The sequence below is a fragment of the Melanostigma gelatinosum genome (assembly GCF_949748355.1).
Source record: "Melanostigma gelatinosum genome assembly, chromosome: 12".
Classification (NCBI taxonomy): domain Eukaryota; kingdom Metazoa; phylum Chordata; class Actinopteri; order Perciformes; family Zoarcidae; genus Melanostigma; species Melanostigma gelatinosum.
In genome coordinates, this window is record NC_136645.1 from 10,803,526 (window position 1) to 10,821,118 (window position 17,593).

Here is a 17,593-nt window from a genome sequence, read left to right on the forward strand (position 1 = left end):
TGTCATCATATTCGTACCACTGCAGCTCCTGTCAACACTCAAACTCTCTGTGCATGTTCAGAAAGTGCGTGTGTGTTTTGGACAAAAGCTTAGCAAAACTACAAGTTCAGACCATCTTCATTGTCAAATTTGTATTAAGAGTTAAAGACAGTGAGATGTGCACAAAGCCACATGATAGAGAAGTTTACAACTTTGTAGAGTTTTTGGTATTAATGTATTTAAGATATATTTTTTTATAAGTTTTTTTTCCACTGGGCATTTGAGGAGTAATTCTCTGACTTCAAAATTCTCCACAAGATGATTTATTTATTTTCATACATACACATAAACCTTGGTAAATTGTTAGGAATTAGTGATTCACTTTTGAGTGATGGATGATCTGACCGTTGAGAGCTGGCAAAATTAGCTTCTAGAATCACAACTTTTAACAACCCTTCAGGCTGTTTTCCCATGAAAAGACCTACCAGTCATCTTTTTCAACTGTCACTGCCAAGCTTTGAATTCATTTAGAAATATTTGTTTACATTTTTGGGGCAACGTCTCCTCTCCCATCATCTCGCTCGCCCTGACGTTTGCTGCCCTCCTGTATGTATTTAATTGTATATAAATTGAAGCACTTTGTACTGTACATTGTTAATTTATTGCACGACATTTCCCAGTTCTTTCTTGATGTTAGTTGCCTCTGTGGTTTGTTTTCTATTAAATCGTGATGACAAAATAATAAATCCTTCAATCTTCATTCCGCTCATCCTTCTTTACTTGTGGCAGTGATACCGGATGGTTTGCAGTAAACACAGCCTTCCTTTCACATTGTTCACATCGGGGTCAGCATACTCTGGGGCAAACCAGCAAGAATAGAAAGCTTTCCAGCGTATACTCTTCGTTCCATCATGCCTTTCTCAATTGCGCCTCAACAAATACCTCCCCGTTCTTTCCCTCATCATGGTAATCCTCAAAGAGCCCCCTAACTCCCAAGCGCTTGGAAGTTTCTTTACTGTTTAATACTAGTTTAATTAACTTTGTCCAGACAGAGTAGGGCCTTGGGGGTGGAGGGCATGAGGCAAGTTGCCCTTAAAAAAATCATCCCGCCTCTAATTTTGTATGCTAATCTCCTTTTTCACGCCGCACCTCCTTAGGAGAGGGGGAAAGAAATGTTGGGAAAACTTTGGGTTGCCTGTGCAGGGCTTCCTGCGGCTGTTTTATTTCTGGGCCCACCTATTTGGATCCTTTCACTCCTCTAGGGCCTTCCTTTGCTCGATTTAACAATGAATGCAGAGCTAATCAGCTCTCTCGGAAATGCACCACTGTCGAGGAAGGTAATCCCTCCTTCTCTACTCTCAATGGGCTGTCGCCTTCTAAAGAACTTTGGGAAAAGGCTTTGCACTGATTCACACTGTTCTCTCAAAAGAAGTTAGTTCAAGTATTGTGCCCAAACAAGTGGGTTTTATAAACACATGCTTGCCAGGATACTCACCCCACCTGCAAGTAAGAAGTGCCAGGCCCAGGCAAACTAGCACATGGCAGCCGAAGCCGAAACCCTTCAGACGAGATGGGACATGAAAGGGGAGATTAGAGTTCCCATTGAGAAGGGGGAGTTCATTTCTGCACCTTCCTCCTTTTACTCAATAAAGTGTCAAGGAAACACCTTGTTGACATCTTATTTACCAAATAATGATCATAATCAAAACTCCTCCCTCCTCTGATGACCCCTGTGGCTGGGTGGATTGCTCTGCCTGGCATGCAGCAAAACCCTCTCACCAACAAAAGAACCAGCATACCAAGCTGTTTGCCCTGCGGCTCTGTGGAAGTTCTGCAATGTGCTGTGACAGGGAGTAAGTACAACAGGGCCACATCAAAATGTTCATTCACAGGATTTTAAAGGTAACGCGAAGTTAGAAATAGGACATGCATTTTGGATTCAACTGAACAAAGCCACTTTGAACTCTGCGTGCAGAATGAATTGATTCTCATGTGGACTTTTTCGTTGGTTCAGCATGCGAGTCACGCTGTCATGCACTGGCTCACTATCAGCAGAGAATTGACGACTTATGCACAGATGGAAAAATACATCTCACGATGGAAAGCCTGTTGACGTCCATTCACGTGTGGGAGAGACAGACAGAAAAACGTGTTTAACTGTTTTAAAGATCAGCAGTTTGACACGCCTGTGGCACTGTTAACGTATTCTGACAAGATCTGTTAAAGAGAGGAAATTCCTCTAGTTGGCAGTATATACAGATAATACTATGCTTAAACTGGAGACCGAACGTCAGGTGGTTCAACTGAGAGAAGCAAAAGATCTCCGCTTTAAAGAGACAAAGTAAATTAATGCATATATTGCACAAAATTGCCACATTCCCTTCAACCTGCTGCACTATACTTCTCTACTAGTCTTTAATCAGCGGTGTGTTTGTAATGGACTGCTATAAATAGACGATGAGAATCACATGAAGAACCAGAGGCCACAGTTGAGGCAAAAAAACTGAATTACAGACACACAAACGCGTGGCTTTATCATCAGCATTCTCTCTGTCAATTGTATTCCCTCGAATGAACAACCACACAAATGTGAAAACGGAAGGGGGATGAACTGAATGACACACACACACACACACACACATTATAATGGCGTGTGAAATAGCACAACAATGTTGATCATGACACATAATTTCCCAGAGAGTGACACGACCTCCGACCGCGCGGGGGTCTGAACTTCCGTCTCTTGGGCCGGCCCTGCCATGTCCAATTTGCCGTAAGGTGACGGAGGGAGAGGGGACACCACAGAGGAAGAGTGGGGTTTTAAGCAGATGCTTTCTCACAGAGCTTCAATGATCAATTTAAACTTCTGTAGGAACAGCAACAATTATTGATAGAAATGCGTACATGTTTTTTTAGTACTGGCAGAAGAGAGAGGTAGAGGTGGAATGTGTTTGAGTTTAAATTCGTACTTTTGTGGCTCTGCAACAAACCACATACATATAAATAATTTAGGGGCAGATTTCGCTCAGGTAAGTGACAATGCAATCACTGGAAGATGGGAAAACGACTTATAATGCTTCAGAGAATCCTTGGCTAATAGGATTTATGGCTTAAGGGTTCTGGACCGACAACACCTAAAGGGGCGAGGGTCAATATGAATGTGAGAGAAAGCCAAATGAGTACAGATGAGTGGGGCCTCCACCGAAAAGCTCTTAAAACAAAACAAAAATCAGCGAAATAACTTTACCTGTGTGTGTATTTGTGTTGGTTTGTTAGCTAAGATTACATTAGCCATAAGCTCATGAAACATCAGATGCTTCCACTCATCAGGAAACTGTTTCATTGTAACAGTATCTCCTCAAGAGGGTCTTTGTTTTGACAGCAGTCCATCTGCTGGGGAGAAGGCGGCCGTGGTGCATGTTTGTTGCTGTCAGCAGGATTGAGATACAAGCTTCTTGAGGCTCACCAGGGTGGTCAATCTCCTGGTTCTATCTGCAAAGAATGGGAAGAGGGGAGCATCGGGGGATCAGCTCAGCTCAGCTCACTGATCTGCACAGGAAACACAGAGCATGGGAACCCACCAGGGAGCCTCAAACTAGTCCCCGCCGTGGAAACCTGCTGATAAAGCCTGAATCAAGAGAAAACATACAAGATGTATCAGGCTTTACAGACACTTCAGGAGATGCATTTGAGCTCAAATTCTGCCTTTTTGTGGCTCTAAAAAGCTGTCAGAAAAGGTTAAAACCACAGAGTAGCAATGATCAAAGTGATTGATCAGGTTTATCTCCATCTAGTTTAATACCAGTATGACAGAGTGAGACTCCATCAGCCGATCGGTCCAGTGAGCAATGTACTGTGTGCACTGTGTTATCTCATGAAGAGGGATCAATACAGCAATGCTGAGGCAATGATGACAAAAGTTAAATATTGGATCAGGATTTCAAAAGTGTTTGCTCAGTCTTTCATTTCCATATCTTCTCATAGAAAGAGCGAGAGACAGAGAGAGAGAGAGAGAGAGAGAGAGAGAGAAAGGGTGAGAGCAAGGTCAACTTCTCAACCTGTCTGATGAATGAATGTTGTACTTCTTCAGCTACATGTGCATTGTTGCTTCATACTGTTCAGCACATTGTTCAGACCAACACTAGTGCAAGAAGTATTTAGATTCAAGTTGTTTAAAATATGCAAGTATTACCAGCAGAGTGTACTTCGTGTCAAAAGTAAAGTACTTATAATGCAGAATGGCGCCTTACAGTGTTATTGTTGTACTTTAATATTGTAGTTGGTCCAGATGGAACTGATTTTAGCAGCTTTAGGGTTGTTTAATGCAAGACGATGCTTTGTAAAGGACTTGTCACTATAGCTGTGAACTGAATGTAGAGGAGTAGAAGTAAAAAGTAGCATGAGATGGAAATAATACTGCAAGTAGCCCAAAGTACTATAACTGAGTGAATTTACAATTTCAACCCCTGCATGAAACGTAGATCATGCTCACTCAGAGTGTAATGTAATGTATTATGTAGAGTGGCCACTTTCAGAGTTTATATATAATGTTTATATTATACAATGTATAATATTAATTATTGATTGTTATTATTTGTCTAATAATTACAAGTATTATTATTATTGTTATTACTAAGTTAATTATATGTTTTGTAATAAAAATGTATCTGCAATGTCTATTTTGTCGGATAAATGCAGTGGGACAAAAAAGTACAATATTCCTCCTGAAATATACAAAGTAGGTTCAATTCTCAAGAAAAGTACCTTTTTTAAATGGACTAAAAAAAACTATTTCAGATTAAAATAGTGATGATCATGACTTTATTTCTATCACTTATGATAAATCAACTGACTTTCTGGCGATCAATTTTCTGGAAAAATAAAAACTGCAAGAAAACAAAGTACAACAGCTCTCTCTCGTGGTAAGAGCAACGTATTACAGGATGAGCAGTGAGTCCCCCGGACCACTAGGTGTCGCTGTCCGATATCCGGGGCATTAACGCGGTCGAGGTGTTTCCTCTACTGTCTGAGCTGGTGTCCTTTGTTTTCTGTCTGAGAAGCCGGAGTGTAAACACTACGGAACAGATCCAGAGAGAGGAGCTGCCGCTGCTGCTGCCGCTGCAGGACGGCACATATTTCCTCAATTTATTTAATAACCGTGAATGGGAAAGCTCGTGTAAACGTCCCGCTGCTGACTCTGTAGCCCAGCAGGGCAAGGTCCCGGAAGAAAAGCGGGTTATTTCCTTGTGAGCAGGACGGAGGCGACCATGGCAGCGGCGACCGTGGCGGAGGCTGATCCGGCGGCGAGCGAAGGCGGTACCGGTTTCACTGGCGTCCAGAACTGGGACTGGGATGAGTCTCAGCTGCGGAAATATTCGTTCCCAACACAGCCCATTCCCAGGCTGTCGCATACGGATCCCAGAGCAGAGATGCTCATCAACAACGAGGTAAACCCACTTCATCAACGTTAGATGCTGAACGTGTAAACACCTTTATAAGAACGTACAAAGGTAGACCTGCACCACTAACCCTGTTTTACATCAGTAATGCGATGTAGTAATGTAGTGCAATGTAATGTAGTAATGCAATGTAGTAATGTCGTGCAATGTAGTCATGTAGTGCAATGTAGTAATGTAGTGTAATGTGATGTAGTAATGCAATGTAGCGCCATACGGAGCTCCAGACTGCGGCTCCACACACTTCCCTTGTCGCTAGAACTTGCAGATTGATTGATGGGTGGATGTCGTGATATTATTATTGGCTGAAATTACTTGGTACTAGTTTACGTAAGCACGCGTCATAGTTTGATTTACAAGAAATAATGGTGATTGGATTTTTCTATAAAAAGTACGAAGAAAATTATGTATTTATTCGATTATGTTTGTTGCTTTATTTTTTAAATAGGTGTATAATAGGACGATGTGATCTAAAAGGGTTAGAAAGTAATTTTTCATTTTGTCTTGACTTTAAGAGATACATCTATAGAGCTGAAACAACAAGTCAATTTACAGAAGTGTAGATATTTGACACATTGATGAAATCATCTTTCAATCAAATATTAGTGACAATAAATGATGCCCCACATCATTGTGGCTTACTCAGAAATACATCATGCTACCGAGAGCAGTCAGCAGCAGTTTTTTCAAGCCTTTGATTCTCTCCTCTTTGGTGAAACAGCTGTTTAGGTTTATGTGTAAAGCATGATTCAGCACTAACCTTTTGTATGGACGACATAATTACATTTCTGAGTGGTATTTGTCTAAAGCGGGGAACAAGCTTTATTCACTTCCTTAAAGCCGTCGAGCAGGCGTACAATAGATGTACAGGCCTGACCGTATTGCTTCCACTTGTGGAGACAAATCTCGCTCTCATTGTTTTTTGTTCAGTGTCAATGCCAGCCGGAACGTAAGGTTTACCTGTTCAACACAGACAATACGTGGCCTTTTCAGGAATCTCCTGAAGGGGCATGTCATCATGCACATGGCTCACATATAGAAGTGCACGACTTCTTTATGACTACTTTTAGGGGGGCAATTCACTCCACCCTAAAATGATATGTTAACATAGCAAAAATAGATTCTGCATTAGAAGGACTGGAACCGTCCCTTCTATCTAGTGATTATTAGTGCACACAGGAAGAGAAATGTCTTCTGTCTTCTCAAAATTGACCAGGTTCTCTATTTCCACTCAGCTCTTGAGTAATGTTTCTCAAGAATAGTACCATTCCTATGAAACTACCCCACGCACCACCTTTCAACTAACGTGCAGAAGTTCAATGTGGCTCAGGTGAAAGAAGAATTTTAATTAAACACACATCACATAGGTAATCAGAGCCGCACCATACAGACAAAGGCACACAAATCCTTGACACTATTTCATTTACCATGTTTCCATGCAGCTTGAATCAGGTCAACAGGTCAAGTGCAGTGAAAAACATCACACTTTCAAACCAGTACATCATTAGTTTGACATGTTAAGGAAAGGAATATTCATTCCAAATGATTTCAAAAGCTAAATAAGAATATAAATGTCTCGTCCATGCTGGCTCATTATGAGATATAAACTATATATAAACATCCCTGTTAAACAGTGAACCGTGGGGTCACATAAGTCATGCTCCTGAAAACCTGCAAGTCGGATCAAGTCTGAGTAATGATGCTCAGATAAGCTATCATTATTAAAGGCGACACGCGAACCCAACACATTGTTTAGCTGTTCGGGACCGCAGACTCGCGCTCTCTGGTGAAAGTGAAACCGAGATCTGACGCTGAGCATGGGGGTGCAGAGAGCGCGCGCGAGAGAGAGAGAGGCAACGGGAGCGCGCCCAGCGGTCTACGTTCAGTTAGTCACGTAGTCCTCGGAGCTCCGTGTGTCCAAAGCCATAAACCACTCTATGGAAGTGGTGCGCGGGCGTGTGTTGGGATTTATGTTCCCTTTTTTTTGCAGAAAAGGTTATGAAAGAAATATAAACACCAGTATTTTCGACATGTTGTGTTGAAAAACACTGATGCAAACAAGATGATGTACAGTAATGCTTAACATGTGTTTTACTTTTTAAAAAAAAGTCTTAATAAAATGTTAAAGAACAAATGAAAAACGAGTTCACCTGTTTTATGTACTCCATTAACGATAGTCTGATATGTGATACAAGTAAACTATTAATTGCAGTTTTATGCTGTAGATTAAGAAACAAAATACTTACATCCTAAAATCATGATAGTAGATCATTAGGAACACTCACTTTAAATGTAGTTTGGACAACCAGTAGCATAAGCCCTTTAGCAGTCTTGCAGTGATTATGTAACAACGCATTGATCGATGGAGATTTGCTTGTTCTTGCAAGTGTATAGGCTCGTTCTATTGAATTAAAATAAATATCAGTTTTTGTGATATGACTGCATTGAAATGTTCTTCGTCTGTTTCCAGGAACCGGTGGTGTTAACGGACACAGACCTTGTGTATCCAGCTCTTAAATGGGACATTGCATACCTCCAGGAGAACATTGGGAATGGGGACTTCTCTGTTTACACGGCAGAAAACCACAAATTCCTCTACTATGATGAGAAAAAAATGGCTACTTTTGAGAACTTTGTCCCCAAGTCTCAACGGATGGAAATGAAATTCTCTGAATTTGTGGATAAAATGCATATAACGGAGGAAATGGGTGGAGAGGAGAGGTAAGACGCATTTCTAAGGTTATTTTAAGTTGGAACAGGAATATGATGCAAGTTATGTTTATGTCAACCCTGTCTGGGCTGATGCATGATCTAAACAAAGTCCTCTCGTGGAAACTTAATCAGTCTGCAGGTGTGTTTGACAGCGAAGGGTGTTTTCTCTCGTGAAATGTTGTTGTGCACAGGAAGGTGGAGCAAAGGACTAACACAGGAGAATCGGGGGAGAAGCATATTACTGGGACCTCTCTCACACACACACACACACACACACACACACACACACACACACACACACACACACACACACACACACACACACACACACACACAGATATCACTTAATGAAGTGAAGTCACTGTTTGGCTCACTGACGCTCACAGAGGCTCTCTATGGATTTTGCTGTCCACTTCCTTCAATATCATATTGTTCTTCGTGGGCTAAAGGAGTTGTAGTCCTCTGAACTAGAAGTACACTGTAAACCTATAACTAAGTGAAGACATATACAAAATAAATAAAAAAAAGAGCTGCTTTGGGTAAAACAAGGTGGCTGATACGTGTTGCACGTCTCTTTTCTCGTGCATTTCAAGGGTTTATCTGCAGCAGACCCTGAACGACACAGTAGGGAAGAAGATTGTTGTTGACTTCCTCGGTTTCAACTGGAACTGGATCAACAAGCAGCAAGCCAAGAGAAACTGGGGACAACTGACGTCCAACCTGCTGCTGATAGGCATGGAGGGTGAGGGCTCTCACAGGAGTCATCCACTGTGAAAAGGGATTCACAGTTTCTGCTGTATGATGTTGTCCTTGATGTTTGTCACGCGTCACATTTCCTGTTAATGTTCTGTCGCCACAGGCAATGTGACACCGGCACATTACGACGAGCAGCAGAACTTCTTTGCACAGATTAAAGGCCATAAGAGATGCATCCTCTTTCCTCCGGACCAGTTTGAGTGTCTCTATCCATATCCTGTGCACCACCCCTGCGACAGACAGAGCCAAGTAAGCCACAGATAGGAAGTCCATTGTGATTTAGCTCTGTTATCTTCATCTATAGTGGTAGAGATAATTCACATCAACGCTCTCAAAGGGAGACGGACATCATACAATTATGTCCACACATTTAAAATGACTGTGAGGAACTTTTAACTGGTTATGGAACAATAGAATACAAAGTAAACGGGACCATCTGGTACTTGGAAACTCTTCCATTTCTGTCCACAGGGACCGCCAAAATCAACACGAAATGAAAGTTCCTTGTGGTAACTTTAAATACAGGTATTATACAGATGAATGTGTTAAGATGACTTGAAATATGGACATGCAGAAAAACTGGCACATTATTCTGAATCAACTTATTTTAAAACAAATGTCAGAATAGTAGGAAGCAATTAATGTCTTGCACATTTAATACAGTTGGATGCACAAGGTTCAGCATGTTGATGATTTGTAATGAATCCATATTTTTCATTTTATAGGTTGATTTTGATAACCCAGATTATGAGAAGTTTCCCGATTTTAAAAATATTGTTGGTTATGAGACTGTTGTGGGCCCAGGAGAGGTGCTCTACATCCCGATGTATTGGTAAGAAGTACTTCTGTTTGGCATTTCGAGAGAAAATCTGTATTCCTGCCAGAGTTTGATGAAGAGTTTAGCTCTTGATATATTTTTCTTCTTTCCTCAGGTGGCATCACATTGAATCACTGTTAAACGGTGGAGTGACGATCACTGTGAACTTCTGGTACAAAGTATGCACATTTGAGTCTTCACAGCCGTTATTTGAACACCGTACATGTTTCTTCATGTTCACTGACCTTTTTTTTGACTCCTTCGATCAGGGCGCCTCCACACCCAGAAAGATCGAGTACCCGCTGAAAGCTCATCAGAAGGTGGCCATCATGAGAAATATTGAGAAAATGCTGGGAGAAGCACTTGGAGACCCACATGAGGTAAAAAAAACCACTTAATTTTATATCCTCTTCACAAAAACAAACTTTTTCATCAGTTGCGTAAGTCACACGTGAATGTCACTCTGCCGCTTTCTAGAACATTAAATCTGATTTAGGTCACCTGTTCCATGGAATCCCCGGGGCATGCTGACCCCCCCCAGCAACCCAATTACTGTGAATATTTATGGCGTACCTGATTTAGCACAAAGGAAAGATAAATGCAGACTGGGACAATGAGTAAAACAATATGTCTGACACTTATGAAGTAGCTTAATCCTCACCAAGAGTCCCTTTGTGTTTCTGTAGGTTGGACCTTTACTGAAAACCATGATCAAGGGGCGATACGAGCAGGATCTCAGTTAGAGCCCCGATCTCAAAACTCTTGTTTGTTTGACTGCTTCTGAAAGTGAGACTGCTCTGCGTGCGTAACGCACGTTCTGATGTCGGAGCTACGCGTCACTGCACGGCAATGAGCGGCCATATTGAAACCATTCTGCTTCAGTCGTCTCCAAAGTGCCATGGTCATTGCAAATACATCAATCGGAGAAGAAACATCTGACTAACTCACGGGAATCCGCCCTGCTTGAAGAAGTGTTTTTTAAAATCTTTTGTCTTTGAGAATAAGGCCCGATTTGGCTTTAGTCCAGATGTATTTATGTGAATTAGTGTTCTCTCGACATAATTCAAGCTAATGTGTATTTGGGTGCATTTGCTCACCCGGTAGAAGTTGTCTGAGGTCGGTACCTGTTGGAATAACTACAACATTTTGACCACTAATGGATGAGGTCAGGGGTATTATACACGCATCAGTTAAATACAGAACATTTCTTATACACGTGTAATAACGCAGCTGTGGGTTGATTACTAAGTGTGGAGTGATCATATTGTATTCTCCATCTTTAACACAAAGACAGCTTTAAAACTGACGTGGTGCATACCTTTAAAGACGACCGGTCCTTTAAGTGTCTTTAATATATTTATCCACGTAATCTGCGTCATCTCCACGCCAACCTACATGGTTTCAGGGAGTGATCAGCAAGAATTCTTTCTGTTGCAAAGAGGAAAGTCTAGTTGTGGTATTACTCACAGAAGTAGAGTCAATTAAAAACTGCAATTAAATATGATCAAAAATATGTGCGGGTGCTCATATAGTCAGCCGAAGGAAAATGTGACTGCTTGCCGCTAAATCGTTTTGACTGAGTGATGCTGCTGTGTTTATTTATGCTCTCGCTCGTTTGATTTGTTTGAAAATGAAAAGAGAAATAACTTTAAAAGGGGTTAAAGTTAACAGCTTCAATGATCGATTTATGTTAAATCAAGGGACTGAAGTAGCAGGGCCATCTGCTGGGATGTAGCTTATGTACCAGCTATCGCAACACAACGTACCATCTAGTGGTCAAGTTGTACATGAAATACAACTGTTCAATACGCTGTATTAAATGCAGCAGATCTGAGATGAAGGGACGATGAAATGTGTACACAAAAGTAATTCCAGATGGGAACCTGTACTTTTGCTCTTTTGATTAAAAATCCTCAGAAATGCAGTTACTTTCACTGAACATGCAGCCATATTTTGAAGACCTAAAACTGAGAGCAACTTAAAAGTTGTCTGTCTCTGTGCAAGTTTACCGTGCTCTTCAGAAGGGTTGTAAAAATGTACATGAAACGAAAGGGGAGGATCATTTCACATGTGCTGTATGTGTGCCAAACCATCACACAAACCAGTGGGTGGGTTTGTTTGCATGTGTCATTGGATGAATCGGTGAGTGTCCAAGGAATATCCAAGCACTGAATTCACCTGGGAATAAACAGGTCTTACTTATGATTGCGGTTTAACTTTGAAATAGTTGCTATCGTGCAGATCTATTTCTATTCACGTTGCACCATGAGACAGAGATACTTCCTCTGTAAAGAGTTTACCTGATGTAAGTCCTCTTCTATTGTTAACCCCGTCTACTGCACGTGTGTGCCGCGCTTAACAATGGCATGGCACTAAATGTTGCAATGACTTGATTTTTTTTATGGTCAAAAATGTTTGTTTTCACTCTGGCCTTAAACAGCTTTAAAGGTGGGATTGACAAGAGTTCATAGAACTAGAGGCATGTTTTTAGGGATGGATGCCTGTTTGAACATACGTGTGCTCTGATTAAAGTCCGTTTGCAAAGTTGTACAGTACTGACTTCTGTGATGATTTCTTTATAATCAAGTCACTGAATCAAATATTGGGTGCTTTTGAACTACCGGTAGTATCTTTTGGAACACGAGTGAACAAATCAAAGAAGACAATGGAAGTGATCTACAAAAATTACTATTTATTTACTACAAATTGTGCGTCAGCGGTTTCTCAAAGCGCAGGGTTCAAACTAAACTTCATCGAGTGATTAAAGACAACATTGCTGCTGATAATCAGGAGCATCTTTTCAACAGTTGATTGTGTTACATCTACACTCTAAAAACTAGATTACCACCAATCAAAAACAATTGCTTTTAGTTCCTAAAAATAGATGCAAAAGGGGAACACAAACCACCAACAATATATATTTGTTGAAAAAAACAACCTGACCAACCCATTTGTCATAACATACAACAAATAAGAATCCAATCATAAAAACCAACAATCACCAGCGAAGCACAATTCACAACACCAATGAGATGAAAGGAGTCGTGATAGAGGACCACTTAGGGAACACATTTGTACAAACAGACCCTGAAAGCACACAATAAATATGACCGGAGACAAATCTAAACATCTTATTGCAAATCTAAACATCTATATCAAAAATAAAGATAATGCTGTTGGAGTGAACTTCAAAATCCAGCAGTATTTTCGCTTAACATTTAGGGAGCGACCGCGGTCATCCACGTTATTATGCCAAAAAAACGAGTGCTGCAATGGTATGTACTGTACTCTTGAGAATTGAATTTGTTGTGCTGGAACATGTATTACCAATGAATTTATTGGTGGTTTGTTTTAAAATTGCTTCGACAAAAAGATCTCTCGGGTTGTAGCCACAGGCAAACAAATCTCACTTTTTTCCCCTTTATTTGCACTAAAGGGTGTGATGGGAGATGATCTTGTGGATTCAACTGCAGCATATTTACTTGCCATGAGGACAGTTGAAGGTTGTGCTAATATGCCTCGAAAGCATAGAATCTCCTTCATTATTAAAAGTTATGTTTTCCATTTGAAAATCATTTTACAGCACAACAAATTGTCCAAATCACAAGGCTTGACCACACATCTTCACAGCACTGTATCTCGGTATGATGTAAAAATAAATTGATATGTACATAAAAAAAGTAGTCGAGACTTGTAAAATGTCCAGAAGGATCTCTACAGCACCACAATAACTTATTGACAGAAAGACCACAGATTCATCTCGACGTCATCACGTCATGATTATGAATCTATATATCGTCTACTGGAGGTTAAAATAAATATAAATAAAAAACGAAGATGTAAAACAGCCCGATGTTAGTGCAACATCAAACCTGCTGAAATGGCAAAAAGTAGTTAGGTTAGGCTGTCACAACAACCTCACCAAAATATCACACAATGTCAAAAGCTCCTCAAGCAACTGAAACACATGTTGAATGTTTTAACCAAGGCGTATAACGGCAACAATATTTAAAAATAAGCCACTCGCACACCAATAAATATGTTCCTTTACTTGGAAAGAAATCGGACAAATTGAGGCCAAATTAACTTAATAAATAAAAAGAAGTGTAAACAATATTGTCAGTAGCTGCTCTTACACCGTTGTGCACGTCATCAATGGAATCTATACTTTCGTGCAGGCTTGACGGTGACATACGTCTTCTTCATGTCCTCTGCTTCGTCTTTCTTCACCAGCTGATACCGCTCTCCTTTTGTGGTTACCACCTGGTTACTGTGGTACCGAACTAGCTTCTTTGGAGGCTGTAAAAAAAAATATATATATATATATATCACACCAGAATGCAAGTTGTATTGCATTAAACATATAAAATGTATATAAATACTGTATGATATGGTTACATAGTGAATAGAGAGTATAACTGACATCTTTGGGGGCGACAGGCCGGTGTGTTTTCTTATCCTCCTCCCTGTCCACCAGCATGTACCTGTGGAGATGAAACACAGTCATAAACATGGAAACTAAAGAAGTCAGGCCAGCTCTGCTCCACACAGGATAATAGCAATCGTACTCACTTCTCGAGGATGCTCTCTTTAAGTTTTTGGTCTGCTCGTGGGGAAGCGCTCTTCCCGTGGTTTACCTGAGGCAACAGGACACCATCAAGTCAGACTCCACAAGGTGACATGCACAGTGGCGGTGTTAGTTTGTGTAGCAGAGACTCACGTGGTGAGGAGTGGGGCTGAGTTGGACGTCACCCTCTATGATAAGGCGCACGGCCTCCTCCATGTCTCCTTTGGCGATCGACAGGGCGCTGCGAGCCTGCGACAGACCGCACTTGGGAAACATCTCCAGCAGGTGCTGCTCCCGGGACTCCCGCTCAGACACTGGTGGCTGGACATGAACACACTTATATTAGCTCACATTTTGATGAATTTGAACTACGGGTATCAGCAGTAGGACACACAATGAGGATACGTTAAATTATAGTCATTCAAAATGCTTCAAGAAAGGGAAGATGATGTGCTGCTGTATGCTGGAAAGATTACCTTGGCTGTGGCACCCTCTCTCTGTGCTGTAAGGCACTGCGCTTCTTCTCCAGGTGGTGGTTCACTGGGCAGGGGGGCGAGTTTCAGTGAATTGTCTTCCGTCCTTGCCTTGGGCTCAACGTCTTCATCGGTTCAAAAGGAAACAAATCAGCACACTGTAGTATAAATGCTAAGCTGATGATCTACATCTAAAATGAGTGGCACTGCCCAATAAAGCTTTGGCAACTCATTTAGTAACAAGACAATGAAGGCACCGTTTGGAAAGGGTAAGACTGCCACAGTAGGCTGCTGCATGCATTAGAATTAATAATATAAAAGCACTACCTGAGGTCCGAGCGATGGCCAGTTTTGAAGCCAGATTGAACATCATTTCACAGACCTTGACGCTGCAAAATGAAATTGTTTTGTGTGATAAACATTCAATAAAAGTACAATCGGAACAGATAAAAACAAAAAAACGGGTCTCTGTCTGTTTACCTGTCAATTTCGGCAAAGCCAGGTATGTAAGCTTCCAACATCTCTGCACAGACCTCCATGTCAAAGTTCTCCTCAACACTCTGCTGGGAGCCCAGATCCTCCAGGACTCCAGTGATGTAGGACAGGAGAACATCGTCCAGCGTGCTGCATTGAGAGGTACAACAAGAAAAGAGGGCTACCTTTAAAAACGGAGAGAACTTTTATGTAAGGTTGAAAACATGGTGGGGGGGGGGGGGGGGGGGGTATTCACCTGAGGTCAGCATCAGGGATGTAAGCCTGAATAAATTCCTGCAGGGCACTGTGGATGATTTTGTGGAGGTCCATCGCGTTCTCCTGCTGTGCAGCAGAGGAAATAACAAGAGTCTGAGTGCTGGATTTGCGAGGCCAGATACAGTGTGCAGCAGTTACTACACACCTTAAACGACCAAACAGCTCTCCCTCGTGTACCGAATGCGGTAGCCTACCTCATCAGGTACAGCCCTACAGGGGCATGTTACAAAAGTATTTGTTACGAAAGCTTCGCTTGTGCAAGCTCGCTGCCGCTGCAGCATCTTCTGCTGTCGCGGGAGGTCGTTAGCACGAGCGCGGGTATCTGATAGCTCCTAACCTCCTCACAGCTGACGCTCAATGCCACAACCAATCTACGGTTTATACGTCAGTGCGACTTTTAATGGAGTCAAACTTACTGTGACAGATGTTATGGGGACATGAAGCGCTGTGTTTTCCCCAGATGTGATGGGGGATGTTGGTCAGTGCAGAGATATCCGTGCTACTTGTTAGCCCGCATGATTCAAAACATTGGCACGTCATTTCCTGTGATTGTGTGCCGTATGGCTGAATGCAGAACGTGTTCTGAGTGGCTGTAGCTGCGTGTGGTACACTTCTTTAGATGTTTAACTTTGTTGAATGCATTAAAGCATACACCAGTGCAGCTGAGATTAGAAACTTAAAGCTTTTTTTTTTTTAGAGCTGAAACAATTAGTCGATTCATTTACTAACTGACTAATCTCGCGACAGAATAAATGTCCTGCAGACCATTTCATTCGATTCACTGTCTGGCAAAATACCTGCATAACTACAGGAATTATTCACACCTGAAACATATACTGAGGGACTTTTTTGTATAGTTGTTGATCAACAAATATTTTGATATTAATTCATAATTTGAGGGTTTTCTGTTTTCTATAGTTTTAAATTGAATATTTTTGGGTTTTGGGCAGGACGATAAATTAAATGATGTCACCGTTGGCTCTTTGAATCAGTGATGGGTGTTTTTCATAATTGTCTGTCATTTTATACACCAAACAACTCATTTATTGATCTCGAAAATAGTTAACAGATTCATTGAATATACTTGCTGCTCTAAGTTACCTGGAAAAACATCTGTAAACTGTGAAGACTATGGACATGGGCTTGCAACCTCTTTCTCATCGCCTTTTTCAGTTTTATCCTTAACAAACTTACTAAAATGATAAAAAAAAATACTGCTTATTATATAGCTAACACTTGTCTACATGATAAAAGCTGTTTGGTCAACAGTGTTTCATTTGTCACAAGTTTAGAAACTATACATTTTAAGCAAGGCTTGGCGATAGAGAGAAACCAAACATCACAATATTTTAGACCAAATACTTCCCGGTGTTGCGACAATATTACAGGGTTGACTGTTGGTGCTTTTACAAAATATTTACTCAAAGCATATTTGATAAATCATTAGTAAAGTGGATATAATATAACTAAGTGGGTATAGAGGCAAATAATAAACAAGCTGGAGCAATCTGGTAAGTTCAGAAAATGACGTCACTTAACTGTAAACTTAACTGTATTCTCCATAAACAAGCCCTAAAAACACTTGATAAAAAAAACCAAAAGTCACCATCACTGCAATATTCTCACCAAACATCATATCCTGAGTTGGGAGAACATCATTAAATTCACTGATGTGTGTCTGGTTTTTTAAATGTTACATGGTATGGCCCCATCCTCCAGTGATTTTATTAAACAAAGCGCTCAAAGCAGCAGACTCACCAGATCTGCTTCAAGAGGTGATTGTGTCATTCCACAAAGGTCAAGCTCGTTCAGTAAATCTACGTTCTCTGTGAAGGCAGCTCACTCGTGGAATGCTGTGCCACCACACATACACACACAAAACACGTATATCAAAGATTCAAGCATCACTTAAAGAAATGGCTTGTTGCCAATCAGGTGTGCCAGCATTGATGTACTGTCTGTCCTGCCTGCTTGTTTCATCTATATGTGCATTTGTCTTGATCAGTGTTGCTATTTTCCATTTTTTTGATGTGTATGTTCAGTGCTTCAGTGTTACATGTGCTTGTCCTGCAGGTGGGTCCGT

At 41.1% G+C, this 17,593-nt stretch overlaps 2 protein-coding genes across 3 annotated transcripts; one reads left to right on the forward strand and one right to left on the reverse strand.

The window, feature by feature from the left end:
* Nucleotides 1–5,072: 5,072 nt before the first annotated feature.
* Nucleotides 5,073–12,214, forward strand: hif1an (hypoxia inducible factor 1 subunit alpha inhibitor). The gene is made up of 8 exons (XM_079280632.1): nt 5,073–5,426; nt 7,906–8,156; nt 8,741–8,889; nt 9,007–9,152; nt 9,629–9,735; nt 9,836–9,899; nt 9,990–10,100; nt 10,407–12,214. The coding sequence occupies exons 1-8, from the start codon at nt 5,247–5,249 to the stop codon at nt 10,461–10,463; spliced, it is 1,065 nt and encodes a 354-aa protein (XP_079136758.1). The 5' UTR covers nt 5,073–5,246; the 3' UTR covers nt 10,464–12,214.
* A 185-nt stretch (nt 12,215–12,399) lies between these two features.
* cuedc2 (CUE domain containing 2) lies at nt 12,400–16,031 on the reverse strand. Of its 2 annotated transcripts, none has more exons than XM_079280640.1 (9): nt 15,927–16,031; nt 15,491–15,573; nt 15,241–15,384; nt 15,088–15,149; nt 14,764–14,885; nt 14,441–14,608; nt 14,293–14,357; nt 14,144–14,204; nt 12,400–14,019 (listed from the first exon to the last, which is right to left on the reverse strand). In XM_079280640.1, the coding sequence occupies exons 2-9, from the start codon at nt 15,562–15,564 to the stop codon at nt 13,873–13,875; spliced, it is 843 nt and encodes a 280-aa protein (XP_079136766.1). In that variant the 5' UTR covers nt 15,565–15,573; nt 15,927–16,031; the 3' UTR covers nt 12,400–13,872. The 2 variants fall into 2 exon arrangements, with proteins under 2 accessions (XP_079136766.1, XP_079136765.1); XM_079280639.1 differs by having other exon boundaries at nt 15,491–15,576; nt 15,927–15,967.
* Between the last annotated feature and the right edge of the window lie 1,562 nt (nt 16,032–17,593).

What these genes read in the sequence shown, in the direction of transcription:
- cuedc2 (XM_079280640.1), bottom strand. Translation starts at nt 15,564, where the DNA reads ATGGACCTCCACAAAATCATCCACAGTGCCCTGCAGGAATTTATTCAG. An exon ending in GAGAGGGTGCCACAGCCAAG is followed by an intron (nt 14,609 to 14,763) that starts GTAATCTTTCCA and finishes GTTCATGTCCAG; the next exon opens with CCACCAGTGTCTGAGCGGGA. An exon ending in GGCCTGTCGCCCCCAAAGAT is followed by an intron (nt 14,020 to 14,143) that starts GTCAGTTATACT and finishes TTTTTTTTACAG; the next exon opens with CCTCCAAAGAAGCTAGTTCG.
- hif1an (XM_079280632.1), top strand. Translation starts at nt 5,247, where the DNA reads ATGGCAGCGGCGACCGTGGCGGAGGCTGATCCGGCGGCGAGCGAAGGC. An exon ending in GAAATGGGTGGAGAGGAGAG is followed by an intron (nt 8,157 to 8,740) that starts GTAAGACGCATT and finishes GTGCATTTCAAG; the next exon opens with GGTTTATCTGCAGCAGACCC. An exon ending in CTGTGAACTTCTGGTACAAA is followed by an intron (nt 9,900 to 9,989) that starts GTATGCACATTT and finishes TCCTTCGATCAG; the next exon opens with GGCGCCTCCACACCCAGAAA.